The sequence below is a fragment of the Garra rufa genome, chromosome 19 (assembly GCF_049309525.1).
Source record: "Garra rufa chromosome 19, GarRuf1.0, whole genome shotgun sequence".
NCBI lineage: Eukaryota > Metazoa > Chordata > Actinopteri > Cypriniformes > Cyprinidae > Garra > Garra rufa.
In genome coordinates, this window is record NC_133379.1 from 29,883,454 (window position 1) to 29,906,568 (window position 23,115).

Below are 23,115 nucleotides of genomic sequence, written 5' to 3' on the forward strand. Positions count from 1 at the left end.
TTCTGGGCCTTGAATGTGTTAGTTGCATTGCTGTCTATGCAGGGTCAGAAAGCTCTCAGATTTAATCAAAAATATCATAATTTGTGTTCCAAAAATGAACAAAGAAACGACATGAGGGTGAGTAGCCTAATTAATGACAGAATTTACATTTTTGGGTGAACTATCCCTTCAAACCTGCTGAAAAAAAACAGCTAAAACCAGCCTAGGCAGGTTGACTGGTTTAAGCTGGAAGTAGCTGTTTTAGCTGGTCTCCCAGCCTAGCCAGGCTGGTCAGGCTGGTTTTAGCTGGTGGGTTTTCAGCCACTGGGTTGTCCAGGCTGGAAAAGTGGTCAAAACCCCTCTAGAACCAGTCTGCTGACCAGCTATGACCAGCCCAAACCAGGCTGGTTGACCAGCTAAAACCAGCCAACCAGCCTAGGCTGGTTTTAGCTGTTTTTTTTCAACAGGGAACATAAACAGCTATTGTAGGACATGTATACACTGACCTCTCCAGACTGACAGCAGATGTAGAAGTTCCATCCATCCAGTCTCCAACCGTTTGGGTCATGGGTAGAAATTATAAATTAATTTTATAATCCTAAAACAGTAAGAGCATGCTAAATTATTGGCGTGCGTAACCTAATTAATATTCATAAAATAAGTGACGCCAAAACTCGAACATCTGTGAACCCCCACCTGTCTCCGGAACTTTTTGAACCAAAGTGTAATTTTAATTCAAAAATAATGATTTTATCTTAGAATAATTTGAATATGATTTAAGAGTAAACTTGTAGAGAAAATAAAAAACGCGCAGGTCTCAGCTGGAGGACAGTGCCCCCGCAGAGTCCCCCTCCCATCTGGGAAGTATACAAGTTCTCCTTGCGCTTACCGAGCATCAGTCCGCTGTGGTCGGCGCTGAGAGCGCGGCACCTCTTCTCTGACAGCACACGCACTTATTTCAAAGGGCTTCGGATTAGCACTGAACGAAGACGTTTTGGACTTTTGGTCTTTTGGGAGTGATTGCGTACACGGTTCATCTTTCATGCTCCTTTGGCAAATCGTGATGACCACAGTGAATGACATTTCGTTTGAAAGACGGAGATCATCCCTGAGGAAATTAATTGTCCTGTATTGTGTTGTATGTGATGTGTTTCACGTGTCTGCGCACCACAGTGAGGTAGTTTGACTGACACGTGTTCCCACGGACCGTTAATGCCCGGGATCCGGCTTTGGGTGATCGATACGGTGGATGCGGCGGAAAGAAAGACCGTTCTGTAATCACCGGGAGCGGGGACAATATGAAGTCTCTCAGAAAGTGGAATTCTGCCCGGACCATTTGGATTATTTACCCAGAGATGATTCTTTTTCCAGTTCTTTGGTTTTTATCTCAAACTCGGGCAGCCCCGTCTATAACAGCCGAGCAGATGGATATGGGGGTGGTAGGTGCTCTTTCAAGCCTGTCTTCCGACTAATAATTATCGTTTAGGGGAAAGGCGTGAAAGAAAAACCTGTGGCCTGTTGGTATAGATAATTACACATATTTAGACACGTCTGTGAAATTGAAATGTATTCCGACTTACACTCCCACACGTCTGAATCCACACACGACCAGATTTATTTCATTTATGTCTTCACAGAAGTCAAGTTTCACCCGCGCCGATTCAGCAGAGCCAAATCGTGCGTGAGAGTGTTAAAGAAATAGTTCAGCCAAAAACGAAACCGTGTCATGATTCACTCACCATCGTTTTGTTCCGAACCTGTGTGACTTTCTGTCACACACAAAGGCTGGCGGTTTGGTCACCATTCCTTGCATTTTCCTTCCATATAATGAATGGTGACTCTGAGGCTGTCGTATCCTTCAGCTTAGTTTACCGCTGAGGAAAGTCAGTCATACTAATTTGGAATAATATGAGGGTGAGTAAATAATCACAGAATAGGTGATCTATCCCTTTAAATATCAACCAGCTCATTTTTCAGTTATTTTTACATTCGTTAACGATTATGTGTGAAGTGTAACTTACATAAACACCTTACATTTCATTGTTCACACGTAGGCTATGTTCAGCAATATTCCTCAATAAGGGGCGTTTTTTTGTTCTGTTCACGCTAGAGAATGTTGGTGTGTTAAACTTTAAATGCCCAGATGCCAGACTTTGTATCTGAAAGCATAATCAACCTATTCTAAGGTACTTTCCCCCTCAAACTCACTTTCATCCTGTGCGCGCTTTCAGAATTGATCTTTGACGTGACATTTTCAGGCGCACCGAGCTTTGGAGAGCGCGCGTGCCGTGAACTGTGCACATCTGTTCGTTTGAAAGAGACGTCGTCTAGAGAAATGTTTGGTTATTGACTTGCTGGGTGAGAATTTGTCCATTGCTCAAACTGTATTTAAGCTATTATTAAAGTATTCATTTGTACATTTCACACTGGCAGTTCCTTCAGAATTGTTTAAAATGAGGGAAGCGACAATGAGGCGCAGTCAAAACAAAAAAAGTTGCTTACTCAGCTTTAGTGGCGTTCAGTCATCCTTGAACTTTTTCATTCTTTTACATATTCATGTACCTGTTTTGTTTTTCGAGGAGACACTTGGCTCACTTTGTACCCTAGGTAAGAAAATCAGCATTTTCAACAGCTAAGGAGTTTTGTATATGATGGATTAGTCTAGTTGTATAGGGTCTGGGCTCAGATCCTGATTAAATATGTTTTTTTAATAACCCAAGTGAAATTTACTTGCAACTTTACTTGACAGATTTGTTTTCCATGAGAGTTTGACAATGAGTATGTGCAGTTAGTCAATAATCATGCCTAATAAACTAAAAAAAAAAATCTGTTTCCTGAAATTTCTAAAATACACTTTGCTTAAAAAATCATAAGTGCTCTATGTCCACTTTGAAGGGACAAAGTTGCAACCTGACATTCGTATTTGTGTGTTTATCTCGCCTGGATATACATCACCAACAAAAGCATGTAATTTCAGTTAACAAGAGTACTACAATACTCGCTTGTTAAGTTGTTCTGCTGTATATTTGATTTTCTCTCCAAAGAAATGGATTTTCCTAATCAATATCCTTTTATCTTTCATATCCAGTAACTTTCCAAGAAGTATTCATAAAGTGTGTGTGTATTGATCACTTGTGGTCAGTTTTCCCTTTGCTTGAATAACCTTTTATAGTTGAAACTTTTAGCGTCATCCAATAAGTTTTTCATTTAAACTCTCAAATGAATGGCAGCAAGTTTAAAGGCTTTGTTTTTTTAATGACCCTCACAAATCTAATCTTGCGCTACTGAGCAGCTGGTCCACGCATATAATGAGGCTGTTGATGTCTGTCAGCGTGTGACACTGCATGTCATCAAACCTCTGATCATTAAATGTGGCATAGACGCTCTGCAAAGGATCTCTGATGGGTTACAGCTCTCTGTGACGGCAGCTGATAACAACATGACACGTACAGAAAGACTTTTCTTTCAGATTACATCTCTTACCCTTTCCTGCAGCGTCCGTAGATGACAGTGTTGCTGTTGTGGTTAATTTTCCACCCCTGACCACTCATTCTTGAATTTAGACTTCTGGAGTCTTGTCCACCTCCAGGGAGGCTGGCCATTGCTTTGCGGCTGTTGGTACTGCAACACTTGACAGGCACAGACGATGCTTTTAGAGATCTAAAAGCCACGGGTTATGGCACAGATGGTGGGGTATTGTTGGGCTGTGGTGGACGGGTGCTAAGTAAGGATGTTGTGATGAAGCAGATGGGCGTGTGGCATGATGATTGGTTTTAAGACTGTTGCTTGGACTGTACAGAATGGGACAAGTCTGCACAATAATGATTACAAACCCCATGAGACACAGTGGACCTCTCACAGCATCACTCCCTTTGAACAATGCAGCTGAAACAAAAATTTACATCTCATTAATTTATAATTACGTGGATTATTTCATATTTGTACATCTCACAAAAAAGTTTCTGTCTAATACACAACACGTTTGTAAGCACATGAGTTTGTTCTGAACCTCTTTCTAATGTTTGTGAATTTAGAGTATTCTAAATGAGTGGCCGAATGCCAGAGGTTTGTCATTTGCATAAAACAGACCCAAACCAGCTCTATATAAGTACTTTCCACACAACCTTTCCTTTATGGCTCTTTAATACCTACAAGACCATGATTTGTCCATTAAAACATTTGTGCACAGATTTCACACTTAAATTGTGAAGGAGACCCATTGTTTTTCGAATAACGATGCAGGTTCAAAATCTCTTTTCATAGTTTTTGCAGTTTTTGTGAATTTTAATTAATTATAGGCAGTGCGATAATATGCGGTCATTTAAATTTTATTGCTAAAGTTTTATTGCTATGGAAGCCTGTTTCCATCACTGAATTAAAAATAAAATTAAAAAAAAGGTAATTATGAGACTTTTTATCTCAGAATTGCGTGATACAAACTCGCAATTTACTTTTTTCTCAGAATTTGTGAGACATAAACTTCAGTTGCGAGTTATAAAGACAGAATTGTGAGATTTAAACTCGCAGTTCTGACCTTTTTTCTCAGAATTGCATGACATAAACAGTTGCAGTATTGTGTGATATAAACTCGCAATTGCAAAAAAAATAAGGTCAGAATTGCGAGTTTATATCTCATAATTGACTTTCAAGACTTTATAACACTGTTGCGAGATATGAACTCGCAATTCTGAGAAAAAAAATCACAATTCTAAGAAATAAAGTCAGAATTGCTAGATACAGACTCACAATTATGATTTTTTTTTCTCAGAATTGCAAGTTTATATCTCGCAATTGAGACTTTTTTTCAGAATTGCGAGTTTATATCTCACAATTGACTTTCAGGACTTTATAACACTGTTGCGAGATATGAACTCGCAATTCTGAGAAATAAAATCACAATTCTAAGAAATAAAGTCAGAATTGCAAGGTATAGACTCACAATTATGATTTTTTTTCTCAGAATTGCATGTTTATATCTCGCAATTGTGTCTTTTTTTTCTCAGAATTGCGAGTTTATATCTCATAATTTACCTTCTGGACTTTATAACACTTGCGAGATATGAACTCACAATTCTGAGAAATAAAGTTGCAATTCTAAGAAATAAAGTCAGAATTGCAAGTTATAAACTGACAATTTTGACTTTTTTCTCAGAATTGTGAGTTTATATCTTGCAAATATGACTTTTTCTTTCTTAATTGCTAGTTTATATCTTGCAATTGAGCTTTTTCTCAGAATTTCAAGTTTATATCTAAGAAGTTTTACTTTATAACACACCACTGCAAGATATCGTAATTCTGAAAACATATCTTTTGCGAGTTATAAAGTCAGTATTGTGTGATATAAACTCACAATTGTAAAAAAAAAAAACTGATTTTTTAAAGATTTAAACTCGCAATTTTGAGAAAGAAAGTCACTGTTGCGAGATATAAACTTGCAATTCTGAGAAATAAAGTTAGAATTGCAAGATATAAACACAATTATGACTTTTTTTCTCAGAATTACGAGTTTATATCTTGCAATTGTTACATTATAACACAACTGCAAGATATTGTAATTCTGAAAAAAAAAAACTTTTTCCCCCTCAGAATTGGACTTTAGAACTCGCAATTGCGAGTTGATATCTCTTACACAACTCTGAGCAAAAAGTCAGAATTGCTAGAAAAACGTTAAAATTGCAAGTTTTTATCTCATAATTCAGAATTTATTTCTTGCAATTGCGAGTTTATATTTCACAATTCTGAGAAAAAGTCAATTGTGAGTTTTTATCTTAGAATTCTGACTTTATTTCTTGCAATTGCGAGTTTATATCTCATGGTTCTGACTTTATAACTTGCAGTTGCGAGTTTATCTCACAATTCTGAGGAAAAAAAGTCATAATTGTGAGTTTGTATTAGACAATTCTGAGAAAAAAAAAACTTTTTACTTATACTTTTTGTAAAATTTCATGGCCTTTTGTGAAATTAACTAAAATAGGTCAAACATGTTAGATTCTGTGTAGTGTGCATGGAAAATTCACCTACATTTTAATCAGTTTGTGGAACATGCTGCAAAAGATGTTTTCTTGCTCTTTTATTCCGCATTACGTTGCATTCTGTTTTGAATTCCTCTGAGTCAAACTAATGTAATGTCTTTAAAGAGACCACCAGCTGGACCCGTCAACAGATGCATGCAGAAGCGTCTGGGCTCCACTGCCTGCCACCCTCACCCATGCCATACTCATTATACAGTAGTACACACCACATATTAGCTCACAAGCCCAGAGTGACACATCCTCAACTGAGCCAAAGAGAATCAGCCACCTCTGCTGTCATGAGCCTGTCCATCATTCACAATGTCAATTTGACCAATGTGCTCACTCACTGCCTCTCACTTCTAATTACCCAGAAAGACTTCAGCATGAGTGGGGCGGGCCTGCGATTGACATCCAAAGCGAGGTGGCCCAAAGCCAGCGCAGGCCCACGGCAGAGTAATCAAGAGAAAGGGATGAGTATAAGAGCACAGCCTTGGAGACTAAAAGGGGCCATAGCATTTAGAGAACTGGTAAACATTAAATCAATAACATTTCTCTTTGGCTAAGATAGACCTGTCTCTCTGGAATAATGTACTGTGGATTGATTTGCAGCAGCAGTAGATCCGGTGATCTATTTTTAAGGAAAAAACTCCCATTTGTCGTACCTGTCAGTCGGAATTGACTCCATTTTGACTTTCCTTACTGCTCAGACAGATATATAACAATGCAACGGGGTGTAGTAACTATTCTGGTGCTGGGAGGGATTGTAGTTTGGTGCATGGCCTACTTTAGGCTGTCGTTCTGCATTCCGGTGACCTCTAGTCCATTGCCAGGCATCTGGAGTTTGGGATTTGGGACGAGGAATTTATTTCAGGAATGAGGTCTGTGGAGAGGTGGCGGAGGTGTGGATGAGAATAGATTTGGCACAGTGAGGCGGGAGAGTAATATGTGTCGAATTATGCACCTGCTAAACCTGCATGCCTATAGTCATATTTTTAAATGTCTATTAGGCTGCCTAATTAGATTCTCTCACAACCTCGAAGTTAACGTGCACTACTTCCAGGAAATCAGGTTTAAAGTTTGGGAGTCTAAGTCATTGCCCAACAACTACAACAACACTGATGTATCTTTTGTCCCAAGCTATCACACTGTTTTTGATTGCGTCCAGCCCAGAGTGGAGAAAAGCACTAGGGAGGGATAGAAAAGGATGGAGGCTCATCGCTCTCTTCTCACTCCTATATTATAACCCATTCGAAAGAATCCCTGGATGGTGTCTGTAGATATATAGAGTGTCAGACAGGCAGGACTTTAAGATGCCTCAGATGCTGTTTCTTATTGGCACCCAGTGCAGCTCATCTCTCGGAGACAAGTATCTTTTAGGACTTGTGCTGCTTTTTGACCCTGTAGCCTCTAGATGACATGAGCAGCAATCTGGATGCAGGGTCAGGCACATGGTTAGAGTTTTGAGATATAAACTTGCAATTGTGAGTTACAAAGTCAGAATTGTGAGATATAAACTAGGAATTCTGAGGAAAAGTCAGAATTGTGGATATAAACTCATATATATATCAGTCAATCCCTCTTAGAATTGGACTTTATAACTCGTAAATGCATGTTTTTATCTCACAAGAGTTTATGTCTCACAATTCTGAGATAAAAGTCAAACTTAAAATGGCCTAAAAACATGAACAGTGGGAGTTTTAGTGAGTGATCAGCTTGGTGAAATTTAAAGTAAATCTTTGTGTCTGTGACCAATATTTACCAAGCTTTCTGAAAAATGTTAAAAATAGCTATTAAAACAAATGAAATATATAGTTTTAATTGTTACTGCCTTGAGATATTATTTTGGAATAAATGTTAAATGCTTAAAAACACTAACGTTATGTAATGTAAAAATCTAAAATAAAATAGAATTGTTTTTTTATTTTTTATTTTTCTGATGAGGATTTTGCCTCCTCATGTCAGAACACCATCACACACCACTGCAATGTATGTATATTGAAATGTGCTAGCATTTTGTTCACCATGTACACTGACAAAAGAATCACCTAAAATAGCTAGCCCTCTGTGCACAGTAATGATGTATTTTGGTATGGGCCCTATGAACATTACAGGCCAGGGTAGTGATTATACTGAAAGCCTCAATGGATAAACCTCAGAAAACACAGTGCCCTGTAATAAGTCAAATGCATGAGGGAATGAAAAGAGCAGGACCCTACGCCAGCAGCTAGCTCTGATTTCTAACAGATCAAACTGTGTGGTAAAGAAAGTAAGAGGGATGTACTGTAGTCGCACGCAATATTATGTCCTTTCCATTGGAGCACATCGATTTCATCACTTCAGAACCAATGCTGTTCAAGTCCAAATCGCTAAAGAAAGCCCTAAATTAACTCCATGTTAACTCCTCTTGGTCTTATTTTAACTCAGGGGTACCCCTATCTTTCCCAGGCAGGCTGAGATCAAGGACATCTTTGCCATGGCTGTTCAAGCAACCGACTGGCCCTTGTAATTACGGTGGTTTTGTGTTGGTTTGGCATACTCCTTCGCAGCTTAAAATAACCCATGGAGCAGCAGCAACAACAAAACGTGTCTTAATTTGCTTGCAGAATTGTCTAAAGTTGATGTAAAAATTAGAGTTTCATTATTTAACTCTACAGCCGTCTCCACCTCAAAAAAAGGCAAAGTGATTTTAAAAGAACCCTGTTGATTTTTGTGACAACCCCATTATGGCCTCTACTAAGTCTGTTCATTTTCCAGGTCTTTAGAGGCACACAGCAGGTGCTCCTGTGGTTTGTCTCTCATTTGCATTTTTTCACTTCCCAACGAGATGGCAGAGCAAGCAAAGAGAAGGGTGGAAGAAAGGCCTTCACGGATGCAAAGAGTGCCAGAAAAATCATTTTGTGAGAGTGAAGGCTTTTGATGTGTGTAAAAAAAAAAGATTTTGAAGACATTGTAAAGTTCAAATGACATGGTTCCTTCCACTTCAGGTCCCCGTGAGAATGGCAGAGAGAGAAAAAGGTGTGTTTGAGCCAGTAAAACCTGTAGGTTTAGACAGATTTAGAATGCATGACCACGCCATGGTCAAATAGATAAGAGGCCTGTATAATAAGGTATTCTCTCTGTTTCAACCAGAATTGATGACTTGCTGCCGCATTTGACTTTTCCCACAGTTAGATTGAATAAATGAAACTTTCATTAAAATTACCTCATGAATACACACATTTTAATGGAAAAATTGAGTTTCCTGCACGCTAGATTTATTGACTTCAAATGGGATGGTGTGTCGCAAGAGCGTTGAGGGAAAACGCAAGGGTTTGTAGAAGTGATGCTCTCTAATGTAACCCAAAGTTGAGTGTATTCCCATAATGTACCTTTAACAAGTGGAGTTTCCTCTTTTTTCTCGTTTTCAGCGGTTCTTTTCATTGACGAATCACCATGTACATTTTGTGACATATTTTATGTGTTATGTTCACTGAGTAGCGCTAAAAGAGTCTTTGGTTTTTTTCTCCGGAACAGATGAACGTACATATGATGTTTTATGTGATGTTGGTTTTGTACATCACCGTATTTCAGACTTGAAATGTCCGTTTAGTGGCGCTACTGTAATGCTCTGTGACGTTTTAAAATAACATACCATCTGCACTACACCTAAACCTACCTATAGTATGAACAAAAGTGAACATGGCGTTAAAATGCAATTGCAAGCATGCCATTTTAGCTTGTTTTTTTAATCTCTCATTTTTCAGCTCTTTCATCGTGAGTCATGATTTTCATGGGATTCATACCCAAGGATTCCACATCCTAAGTCCAATTCCATGCTGGCTGAGCTACAGACCAAGCTAGTTATGTACGGAACGCAAAACATGGAGCTGTAATTATAACTGTGTACCAAAACGTTTGCCTCTAGTGTTAATTTCTGTTGTAAACTGCAGTGATATGTACTTATTGGTATGTATTTTGCGTTTTACGAAAAAGTTCCCACAGGTAGAATTAAACTGGATTTGGAAACATAACTATATCCCACAGAATTGCTTCTTGTGGAACCTGTGGGAACTTTCTGCAAGACACAAACTATGTACCGCCATGTACTTTTCGTGACATATTTGATATTTGACCACATCACTGCTCAGCCTTCATTGTTTGAACACAGACATATGTTGAATGTGTGCGTGTTATATAAATCTGATACTATTGGGTTGGTTTAGGTGTAATGCAGATGGTACGTTATTTTAAAATGTCCCTCAACGGACATTTCAAGTCAGAACTGCGGTGACACGTACAAAAACGAACATCACATAAAACTATATGTACGTTCATCTTTTCTAAAGGAAAACAAACACTTTTATAGCGCCAGTGGACATTTTACATCGAATATGTCACGAAACGTACATGGCATACGTATTGTGAAAAAGTTCCCACAGGTTCGTTTTCCTCATGAAATCAGGTCAGTTATGTGTCAATGCTGGGTGGTGATATAAGAAGCGAGGCATGATCCTTCATCGGTGTGCCCTTGTAAAGGTTCTTAACCTTAGGCAGCTTTAATTGTACTGTACATTCTATTAGCATAAAAGCTTTAACTACATTACTGCTCAGCCCTCATTATTTGAACACAGACATGTGTTGAATGTATGCATGTTATATAAAACCATCACCATCGAATGTCTTTTGTTATGACCTTTTTGTTGAATTTACTTGAATCCAGTGAGTACAATTCAATGAAAGCGTGGCCAACAAAGTTGCGGGGAACCACTTGACATGGCATTTGTATGGAAATCTAAAATCTAATACTTTTGAGTGCACAGTGAAGGATTAAATTGCTATCGAGCAAAACAGTGACTGACCACTTTTTAAGCAGCTTTGGTTCCAGAATGTTTTTTTTTTCCCCTTTATTTTGTCACATTCATTTTCATTAAAAAAAAAAAAAAACATTTTTAAAAGAGAGGAATTCCATTAGTGTTCTAAGCCATGAACGGAACAAACCAAATCCAAGATGAATCACAGCAGTACGGATTTTGTTTTACAGAAAGGTATTTAAAGTTTTTAGTAACTATTTTAAAGAGTTAGAGAGTGTAGTCCTTAATTCTGTCAATAATTACTCACATTCATGTCGTTTCAAACTGATAAGACCTTTATTCATCTTTAAAACACAAATTAAGATATTTTTGATGAAATCCAGGGTCAGAAAACTCTCGGATTACATCAAAAATATCTTAATTTGTGTTTCAAAGATGCATGAAGGTCATTTGGAATGACGTGAGGTTGAGTAATTAATGACAGAATTTTAATTTCTTGGGTGAGCTATCCTTTTAAGAACACTATATAGAACTTTTTGGCCCTTGGTTGACCTTTCCACAGTGTTTGACATGGGTAACTGGGGACAGCTGTAGGGTGTTCTGCTGAAACTTTGTTGTTTCTGAGTTCAATGATGAGTCAGTTGTAGATGAGTCAGGACTGCATGCTGACACCTTTGCCATTTAGACTGTATATTGTATAACTTGCCCAAGGATCTGAAAACAGTAGTGGAGTTATGAACTGGTTGGATGGATGAGAAGATCTTCACCATCATAAGGTTTCAAGCAATTTTCAGGTGAACGAACTCTACAGAGATCAGCTGAAAAAAAAGTGTAGAATAAATCCAGCATATGTTCAGAAAATATGGCTGACACCCACATCATCTAGCAACAGCTTTGCCAAGATGGTATACAGATGGTGGAGGTACTGAGGAGACAAGACAGAAATGATTCAGGAGGCATATGTCCATGTCTGCCCCCGCTAGCCAATTCTTATATTATTTGTCATGAAATTAGCATGTTTAAAAAAAAAAAATAATAATAGTCTTTACAAAGCCCACCAATTACATTAGAGGTAGAATTATTACTGAATTTGATTCAGTACCATTAGTAGCCAAGGAAGCAAACTATCACGTTCTGTTGTTTGTTTATCTGGAGCCACTTGTGGCTGTTTTTTGGCTACTTGTTTGTCATGTTAATGTCTCACAGTTGCTGAAAGAAGGCCTTTGGACAATTTCTTGGATAATTTCTTGTCTCACTTGGATTGCTGTGATGAGTAGTTGGGTCAATGGGGCTGTCTGCAGAGAAAAATAGCAGTTTTAAGTGTGCTTTTATGATAATTTCTGTTCTTACCGATGAAATACAGAACACATAAAGCACCAAATAAAAATTACAGTTCACAGCCACCAAGCTAAGGTGAATATCTTACCTCTTGACAGTGCTGGGAAGTAACAAAGCCAAGTGCACACTAAAAGACTCAGTGTTTCGTTTTCAGTTTTTGTAATTCTGTTCAAGCACAAAAGCAAAGTCCTTCCTCTGTGTTGTTTTGTTGACTTATTGTCATGAATAGTCTCCCATTGCTTTGTGTATTAGTTTGTTTGAGGAGCATTGAGAGCTACTTAGGAAGAAAATGATCTTGTAATTGACAAGGCTAGTCTGGGATTATCTGTATAGTGTGCACAGAATTGAGAGTCAAGTTGGAAATCTGTTGTAGAGCTTTTTTAGTTGCTCTACAATTGCAGGTGTTATTAGTAGATGGGACATTGTCATTCTAAAAATCATCTGATTGAGCAAAAATCTATGTAGTGCAACATGAGTCATCGATATTTTGCTCAATTTTACCAAAGGAAAAAAAGTCCGTAATTTTAAATACAGCTGAAGTCAAACGTTTTTGTTTAGTAATAGTTGTTCATTAGTCCTTTGTTTGTCCTGAACAGTTAAACTGGCCACTGTTTTTCAGAAAAGTCCTTCAGGTCCCACAGATTCTTTGGTTTGTCAGCATTTTTGTGTATTTGAACCCTTTAAAATTATGACTGTATGATTTTGAGATCCATCTTGTCACACTAAGGACAACCTAGGGACTCATATGCAACTATCACAGAAGGTTCAAGTGCTCACTGATGCTTCAGAAGGAAAAACGATGCATTAAGAGACAGGAGGTGAAAACGTTTGAACAGAATGAGGAGGTGTACATTTTTCTTATTTTGCCTAAATGTCATATTTTTTTCATTTAGTACTGCCCTTCAGAAGCTACAGAAGATACTTCCCCAGATGTTCCCCAGAAGACAAAATAAGTTTAAATTTACCCTGATCTTCAAATTCAAAAAGTTTTAACCTATTGTTTTTCCTTCTGAAGCATCAGTAAACGTTTGAACCTTCTGTAATATGAGTCCCTCAGTTGTCCTCAGTGTTAAAAGACGGACCTCAAAATCATACAGTCATTGTTGGAAAAGGTTCAAATACCAAAAAAAATGCTGAAAAACTTTGTGGGACTTGAAGGTTCTTTAAGGGACAAACAAGGGAATCATTAAGGTAACAACAAAGTATTAAAAATTAAGTGTATGTAAACTTTTGAACGGGGTCATTTTTTATCAATTCAACTATTATTTTCTCTTGTGGACTATATGTAAACATCTTCTACGTGATTATATGTTAACGTCTTATACTCAGGTCAGTACTAAATAAAAAAATAACATGCATTTTGTATGATCCCTCTCATTTTGGTAAAAAAAAATGAACAATTTGCAGTTGCTCCAAGGTGCATGTAAACTTTTGACATCAACTGTATGTGTATCTGCTGTATCTGCTATAAGTTAGTTTAGCATACAGATGGCCTCGAACTGAATGAAAGAATGGAATGAAAGCTACACAGTTTCAATTGTACAAACCGAAGACTTTGAGAACGTACAGTACTAATGTATTACTCATGCCATAGAAATCTATCCAGTGAACCGCAAGTTATAAGAGAGTCAGTTAAAGCAATATCAAAGCATGGCAGAAGCCGTATATTCGATGCTTCAACAGACAACATCTATTTACTCCACCTCTTTTCATTTGCTAAGGTCAGAAATCTTCTGGAAGAGATATGTGTACAGTGCTCAATGAATGTTTTATTGCTCTTTGTGCCCATTCGGTTTAGTTTGTTGAAAGTTATCTTTATAAATATTGGAGAATAACTGAAAAATGCCAGTACAGTATGTACTACACTACATTACAGAGACTGAGACTATATGTCACATTGGAACAATTGCAATTTTATTTCTTTAATTTAAATCTTTTAAAGGGGACTTGTATGGCTTAATATAATGTAAATGACATCTCTCTGAAATGTGTAGTAGAAAACCCATGAACCCACGTTATTTAAAAAATCCCCATCGTTTTATACATATTTTGGACTATAGGGGGCGCCATTATTTTGATGACGTCAAATGGTTGCACTCGATGAGCTAATGGCGCTATCTGTTGCTATTTTTACCGCAACACAACTTGAAATACACAATTTGGAAAATAAAATAAATGATACAATGACCACAGCTACTTAAAGTGCTCACAGGTGGCGATGACTATAAGCATAGGCTTAAACCAAATGCCGTACCATTTATTTTCCCTACAAGGAGTCTAAATTCCCCCGGATATTGGCTTCATGACATGCGTCGGCATGTTTACATCCTGCTAGGATGGCATCTAGCATTTCTTTTCTCTGCTGTTTGTAAGCTCTTTCAGTAGCTGTGGTCTACTAGAAGCCTCAAAGGCATCAGAGCTGAAGTGGAGAGAACAAAGATGCAGGTCTTTAGTAAGTTTTATTCGTCCACAGGAATCTTCCCATTCTTTTCTCTTCTTATCGCTAGGAAAGCAGTGAAGACTTACATTGCCACTCTTGACGGAAAGTTACAAATCCACACAAAGTGGCATCGAATGTTCTGTTGTGGTAAAAATACAACAAAATATTGACTTTCAAAAATATTGACTTTCAAAAACGACTTACCCAAAGAAGTATTCACTAAAGTAAGAAGTCTGACAGCTAGCCTACTAGATAAACAAATAAATGTAATTTTGCCCTTTCCCATGTTTCGTAGATGTTGATGTATTTGTTGACATTTCACCATCGTAACGTCTTGAATTGTAAAGTCACTGACTCTTGTTTCAATTTTCAATTTTTCATTACCTAACAGAACCTTTGGGGGCTCCTGGTAATTTCATAAACCGATTTTACTGTACAGTTGACCTTCTCTGGTCGGGAATCATTTGGTTGACAAAAGCGACATTAGAGAGTGCATTACTTTTCAGGGTGGCCTTCTCATCCATCACCTGTGTGCTTCTGTTCTGCACATTTATCTGCTTGAAAGCGAACATCTGTGGTTATGCTTTGTTGAAGTGCCCTGCAGCAAGGCCCAATGCTTACGTCACAGGACTCATGAGTCTGGCCCCAGAAAAGATAGGAATTATGAGCTAATTAGCAGTTGTTAGTAGCTCAGGGCCCTGGGATGATTTGTAACAAGAGAATGGATGAGGCTCCTTCTTTTGTTGTGGCCTCTCTAATGATATGACGGACCTTCCCTGATCACACAGGCTCATCCGCATCCACTCGCCCCCGTTCCGCTGCACGGAATACAGAGGAAATAGGCATCTAATTTCATCTGGTTCAGAGCGTCTTGCAAGAATTGATTCAGTGATTCTGACAAGGACACAAAAGCTATTTTTACGCCCTCCTAACTGAGTCACTTTATTTAGCTGTGTATGTATGTTTGTTTGGGATAAGCTGAGATATTATTACAAGAACGTAAAAGCAGTCAATTGTCTACTTTCAGATTGCCTCTCAATTCCCACAGGACTGATTTAGAAGTGAGGGGATGTTCTCGTGCAATTCTTCCAAAATGTATTTCTTTGAGTTATTCAAGTCAAAGTAAAAGCTTCCTTGGTTGAAGGGGAGTAAACAAGTAACAAAACATGATGTCTTATTAAATTGTGCATTCAGTATTTATCAAAGAGTGACATTTGTCAGTCTAACATGGAAAACAGCGTACACATGGAAAGTTGAAGTTGACTGCAACTTTTCATATCTTCCTTGGTTAGGTTCGTTTCTATGAATACACATATTCTCCTGTCAACACTCAGCCCCAGTTGCCACTATTCCTCAGGTCTGTCTCAGACAGAATGCTTCCAAGCTCTGTATATATATGTGTATGTGTGCATGTGTGTGTGTGCGTTAATCTCCATCACAGTGATATGTCTGACGGTGACAGCTGCTCTAGAACCGTGATGGTATCTCACAGATAGAACCAAATCAAAAGGCTTTTCATAAAGCATAAATCAAAACTTCGGATCCATTGTTTTTTTTAACTATTTACTAAAGTAGTATATAGAATTTGTTACTGTATCTATCAATCTATCTATATAATACTGTAGAAAAAGTTTGGGATTAATATATATATTTTTTTCAAATAAAAGAAACTGATGCTTTTATCTAGCAAGGATGTATTAAATTGATCAAAACTGGCAGTACAGACATTTATAATGTCTTTAAATGCTGTTCTTTAGAACATTCTATCCATTAATGAAACCTTGAAAAGTATCACTGAAGTAATGGCTGTTAAAAGTTAAGCTTTTCCAACATGGGAATGGAATTATTTGCAAAGTTAGTATATTTAAATAGGAAACAGTCAATGATATTTCCCAATATTACTATTTTTCATGTATTTTTGATTAAATAATTAAATAAATGCAGCCTTGGTGAGCATATAAGACTTGTGTATGTGTATGTAGTGTATGTGGGTCAAAGAAAAGGGTTTAAAGGTGCAATGTGTAATATTTGAGATGATCTCTAGACAAAGTTGCAATATAATATACATAACTATGTTTTCAGGGGTGTATAAAGACCTTACTTAATGAACCGTTATGTTTTTATTAACTTAGAATTATCAGTTTATATCTATATACACCGCGGGTCCCCTCACATGGAAGTCGCCGTTATGTTTCTACAGTAGCCCTAAACGGACAAACTGCTCTGCAGATCGCATTTCATCACTGTTGTTCTTGTGAAAAAACACTGACAAAATAATGAACAAGTAACAGTAATATTTACCATAACATTGTTTTATTGACTAGTTAAGTAAATATAATTCCTTAATTTACATTTTAAAAGAAATCTCATAGTTCGTTGCTGTCTAAAACGCGAAATCTTAATCCTCTGTGGGCTACCGTAGTTCTGTATATTTACTGTATATATGTTCTGTATATATGCATATTTACAACAAAAATCAATGTATGACATATTAAAAGACAAATCACTTTCACTCCAAATACTAATTAGTTGTAATTCATAATTTTTTAAAATTTGCCACTATCCTAGGTTTTGCCCATTTGTCAGAAAGAAATTTTACTAATTGAAAACACGATCAAAATGAATATGCTTCCTCATTCTATTATGTATATTTTAATATGTACAAATCAGAATAAGCATAACTTATCTGAAACCTTAAAAATAGACACTTTACTTGAATTTAATGTGCTTTCTATGGACATAAAATCACTTTTGTAAATTTCTTTTGACATGGACATCTTTAATGTCTTTGACCCCATGTAAGTATGTGTATATGTGTGAGTATATATCATGGGAAAAAAACAACATTTTTCGTAGTACAAAAATAACACCAATATTACAAAATATAACATTTTAAAAAGTGTAAAAATCACTCTTCGAAAATCAAAACATTGTCCAACAGCCACACCTGCAGGTAAAGTTACAGTGGGAGTCTGTGACTCTCTCGCCTCCCTTGAGCCCATTGAGTTTTAACAGATCCCCTAAAGCATGTGCTAAGTTTGATGAGGGGTAATTGAGAATGAATGGGGGAAAGTCCCGTGAGAGAAGGCAATGCCTCCATCGCGATATGATTAGATGTGACTGGTTATGTTCAGCTGTGATTGGTTCATGCAATAAATCCCTCCTCTTGAGTTCACATTTCGTGTTCGCAAATCAGTCTGAATGAACAATATAATGGCATTAATAAGAAGACTAATTTAAAAAAATGAAGTAAACAACTCGCACACTTAGATATAACCACTTTGTAATGTCTAAATAAGCCTTAAAATGACATCAAAAACATGATCTGTGGGAGTTTTAGTGAGTAATCAGCTTGGTGAAATTTAAGGTAAATCTCTGTGACCAACATTTACCAAGCTTTGATGCCTGATGATCTGAAAACTATAAACACTGATATTTCACAAAAGAGCACAACTTTTTTTTGTCCAAACTTTTGACTGAAACGGAATGCAGCAGTATGAGTATATACACCAAAGAGTCTACTCTTTCGTTTTGAAGAGTTAGTTTTCCCGCTTCAATTCCCCTGAGCTTTATTAAGAGCATATTGGAGAGTCTGTCAGGAGGCACTGTGAATCTGTGTGACTTTTATTCCCACCGTGCTCTATGTGAAACATGTAATAAACAACCCTGTCGGTGCTCTGTTCCAGACATATTCTTTCCTCCATTTGTGAGCTTTGGCTAACTGCCATTTCAGACTGCTGGCCAAAAGGGATGCAACTTCAAGTGCTTGTGAAGGCTCGGGCTCACAACGGCACTTACATTTAACTACTGTAATAGAAAATTGTTCCTGGAGTCAGGGTTTGTTTATTTTAAAACCAGTGCCGGCTCTTGTTTACCATTCGCCGCTTCCCGTTGGGGAAAAAAAATCCTGATCGTGAGTGCACATGAAAAGTGACTACTAGCTGCTTTGATGTGGGATTTCATCACTCCATTCTAACTAAATATTTGATTGGAAATATGTTGTTTGAAACTCCGTATACGGGCGATGGAAATACCTTCTTGGCAAATTGTGCCAACAGAAGCAGACAGATCAAATGCTGTTAACTTCAGCAGGGATTCTCACCCAGAAGTCTTGAGTGAACGTGAGGTGCCCAAGCTTTGTTGAACAACTTCACTCACTCTCTTACTTATAAAAGACGAATAGGAATTAGATAGAATATGTCAAGTGACAGAAGCGGGAAGCGTGGCGAGAAATACCAAGGAAAATAGGCCTGGCTTATTTAAATGTGCATAGCTTGTTCCGAATGGCTCCCGCACACCACTGAATATGAATTGATTTTCGAGTCTTTCAGCAAATGTAGTTTCGTAATGGCATTGTGCTTGGTGTTCTCTTTAAGGGAAGATCACGGCCTAAAATTAACTTTTTAGGCAAGTTGAGAAACTTTAGCTGCCATAGTCTTCAGTTCGAATCACGGATATTTGTGTAGATTTATTTACTGGCCATGAAAAGTGTATTTGCATTATTCTGTCACAAAAAAAAATATGTATTTGTCAAAAAGTCACTCACAGTATAAACAAGATGAGTCACTCTCTGTCTCACGGTGAAACTGCATCTGCCACAAAAATGTTGTATCTCATTTATAATAAAATAAAAAAATACATCCTAGATAAACTATTGTAAACCTGCCCTTGAGAATGGGTGAGTGACAACTGTGTGCTTAGTAGAAGTTGTGATTTCTTGATTCGAATTGCTTACACTACCATTCAAAAGTTTGGCATCAGTATGATTATGCATTCATTTATTTATTTATTTATTTATTTTAGAAGCTAAATTTTATTAAGCTATGATTCATTAAGTTGACAGTAAAGTGACAGAAAATCTATTTCAAATTAGGGGGGTTTTAAAACATTATATTAGGGCTCCCAATCAATTAATCGCGATTAATCGCAATAAATCGCATCCAAAATAAAATTTTGTGTTTACATAATATATGTGTGTGTACTGTTTATAATTATTATGTATATTTAAATACACACACACACACACACATGCATGTATATATTTAAGAAAATTTTATATTTATATACAAAATATTTACATGTATGTGTGATCTAAATTATATATAAATATTATGTAAATATAGCATAATCATATTTTTTTAATTTATACATGCATGTGTGTTTATATTTACATATACACAGTACACACACATATTAAACACAAACTTTTATGTTGGATGTGATCAATCGTATATATATATATACTCTCTCTCTCTCTCCCTCTCTCTCTCTATATATATATATATTTATATATACAACAATTTTTTTTGGTATTTGAATCTGATTGGCTGATAAGAGTGCCATATTAGAGCGATATCAGAACTCACAGTTTACCGTATCACAAATATTACTGTTTTTGTGTCACGGAGTAGTTTTAGGATGTTTTCAGGCGAGAATATACTTGTTATAGTTCAAATATGCAGTTTGTTAATAAAGATAACGTCTATTTGAAAATTTGCATCAATGTTTTCGTACATGAGAGCTCTTGATCGTCAGCAGCCGTTTTTCAAAAATCACCCTTAAAGGGGTCATCGGATGCAAAACTAACTTTTACATGTTGTTTGAACATTTTTAATCTATAAAAGTAATATCCCCTTTATAAAATCTGGTTATTCTCACCTTATTGTCATTGTGACGAAACAAAGTTGATTGACATGAGCGCCTTACCGTAGACCCACCCTCACCGAGCTGAAACAGTCCGAATACGATTGGCATCGTGTCTACTCAGGTGCAGAGGAAGACTCTAATTGAGTGATTGAGTGTTCTGTTGTTTCATGTAATAATGAACATAGCAGTAGTCATTTACTACATACTGACATCTGAGCGTTTAAGAGGCAGAGGACGTTACTTTAGTTTTTGAAGGGAAAGCGCCGATCCCAGTCTGCATAAGCATCTATGTTCGTGTGAATCATTCGTGATGCAGCTTCACCCACAGAAGAAGTGAGTATAAGGGTTTTTATGCATCTTTGCAAATGGCCTTTCTTAATAATGTGCTTGTTGGCAAGTTTTGCCGATAAATGCGGCTAAATGCAGCTAAACGCAGCTAAATGCGGCTAAAGTAAACATTACAGCTCATAATCCCTCAGCAGAGAGGGGCGGGGTGAGCAGAGCTCATTTGCATTTAACGGGCCCATGCGATAAAATGAGCTGATATTTTGCAGAGCTGATTTTGACAAGGTAAAAGTTTTTTTTTACACTACTATTGAGAATTTTTAAACAAAGTATATTAGAGACTTTTCATTAAGACCCTAAAGAATCATATGAAATTGTGGAAAATCGGCATCCGATGACCCCTTTAACAGATGATATTAAGGATATTAATGTTATGACAAAGACAGCGCTTTCCTCAGCGGACATTCAAACTAATGTTTCATCGTGAATATGAAGAATGAATGCTGTATCAGATGCAGGTAATCACGATCGCTCAGTCCATCTCTCTCTCATAATACTCTATATAATACAGTGCGCTTTTAATACAGTAATACAAAAAGTTTTCAGTGAAGCAACTCAACATTCGTTTGTTACTAGTTTTAAAGTGTCGTTTTGGAATTAGTAACAGAGGCTTGGGCTCAGCTGTTTAACTGTCAAGCTTTGATTTGAATCTGTGGCGAAAGGAAGTAGTTCTGCACAAAAGAGGGTTTTTAAAGACACTCAGTTGTTGTTTCTTATGTATTTACACACTTGTGTTGTCAAACTGTTGTATAAATTCAATGTCAGTTACTGTATTTTTTGTTTAATGAAGTTATAGTTATCTTTCACTATAAAACTCAATTTTAACCGTATTTGATGATTGGTCAGTTTTAATCAGATTATTCTGCTTCCTCAGTTCTAGCCCTTTGGCCGAGTAACCCATCTGTGACATCTTTTTGCTATGCAGGTTGACCCCTATTGAGCTAAAATTAAGGAGATAAAATTAACCTGGACCGTTACCCTGACACAGAAGGTGGCTGTTTGAAGAAGCTGACATATTGATCCCCTCCGAGGGTTTAATGAATCTGCTTGCATGTGTCTACCAGTGCTTTCCACTCAAATTTAATGGAGTGTGACGTCCATTAGCTCCTGCCCGCTGATGTTTCAGATGAGACAGATTTGACAAAGTCTTACTCTCATTCTCTCTCTATTAGGTCTTTTTGTTCTCTCACTTCTGTGTGTTTCATAATGGTGGTTCTGCTCCAGTATTTGTTACAGGGAGAAGAACGACAAATGAGATGTCAATCACCACAGAAAATAATTTTGTGTAGGCTTTTTTTTTTTTAAGGTTACAATTCAGGCAGAAGTACATATGACTAAACAGTGCATTTTTTGTAAATGACACAGGTTCTGTACTTTTAAATTGGTCATGAAAGTGCAGCTCTGGTAAACCTGGCAACTTTCACACAATATGTGCAAAGACACCAGAAAGGTGGGAGATGCATCTATAACTATATTTACAGTAGCGCGGTTTACATGGGGTAAACTCCACCCGCAGGAATTGCGAGAGTAGTGCGTAAGCAGAAGCTCATCCACCTAGAAAAGCTGTCCCACATGAAAATGGATGATTTAGACAACTTTACAGGTCAAATAATAATGGGTTTTGCCTGAATAATTCATGGAAGTGCTTTAAAAAAAATATCAGCTTCACATTTAGGCTTTTAAACCCTCTAGAATGCTGTCTTGAATAATATCCATTGCAAGTGCATACATACATACACACACATAAATACATTATTTATTTATTTATTTATTTATTTTAAAAACATAATATTTTTATTAAATAATAATATTTATTTAACAAAGGGTTGAGTCTTTATTAGAATTAATAATAATAAATTACTCATTAGTTTAAATAAATAGATATTATTATTATTATTATTATTATTATTATTATTTATTTTAACTAACTCATTTAATAATAATAATATATTTTTAACTAAGTAATTTATTATTATTATTATTATTATTAATAATAATAATCAATTCATATTTTAACTAAGGGCTCAGTCATTATTCATAAATAATAATAACAACAATAATTAAAAATATATTTATTTATTTATTTAAGTCATATATTAATAATAATATATATTTAATAATAATATAATAGTAATATAATAATAATAATAATAGTCTATATTTTAACTAAGGGCCGAGTCCTTTATATAATTATTAATAATAATGAATTACTCGTTAGTTTAAATAAATTACTTAATATGAATGTAATAATATTAATATTAATTAAAAATATTAATTTGTAATAATAATAATATTCTATATGTATTTAACTAAGGGCTGAATCATTAGTATTTTAATATGCTAGAATTATTAGTATTATTAATAATAAATGACTCATTAGTTTTAAAATATTTTAACTAAGTCATTTATTATTATTGTAGTTATTATTATTATTAATATTAACTCATATTTATTTTAACTAAGGGCTAAGGGAGTCATTATGATCAAATAATAATAAGAGTAATAAGAAGAATAACAAATATTTATTTATTTACTTATTTAAGCTGTATATTAATAACAATAA

The 23,115-nt window shown here is 36.2% G+C and overlaps 1 protein-coding gene across 1 annotated transcript in view; it reads left to right on the forward strand.

Annotated features, from left to right (window-relative positions):
- The first annotated feature begins 897 nt into the window (after window positions 1-897).
- Window positions 898-23,115, forward strand: part of mmp17a (matrix metallopeptidase 17a) — a 130,782-nt gene continuing 108,564 nt past the window's right edge. Inside the window, exon 1 of the mRNA XM_073825079.1 lies at window positions 898-1,418. Within this exon, the coding sequence (XP_073681180.1) occupies window positions 1,278-1,418 (141 nt within the window). The 5' untranslated portion in view covers window positions 898-1,277. The remainder of the gene's footprint in view (window positions 1,419-23,115) is intronic.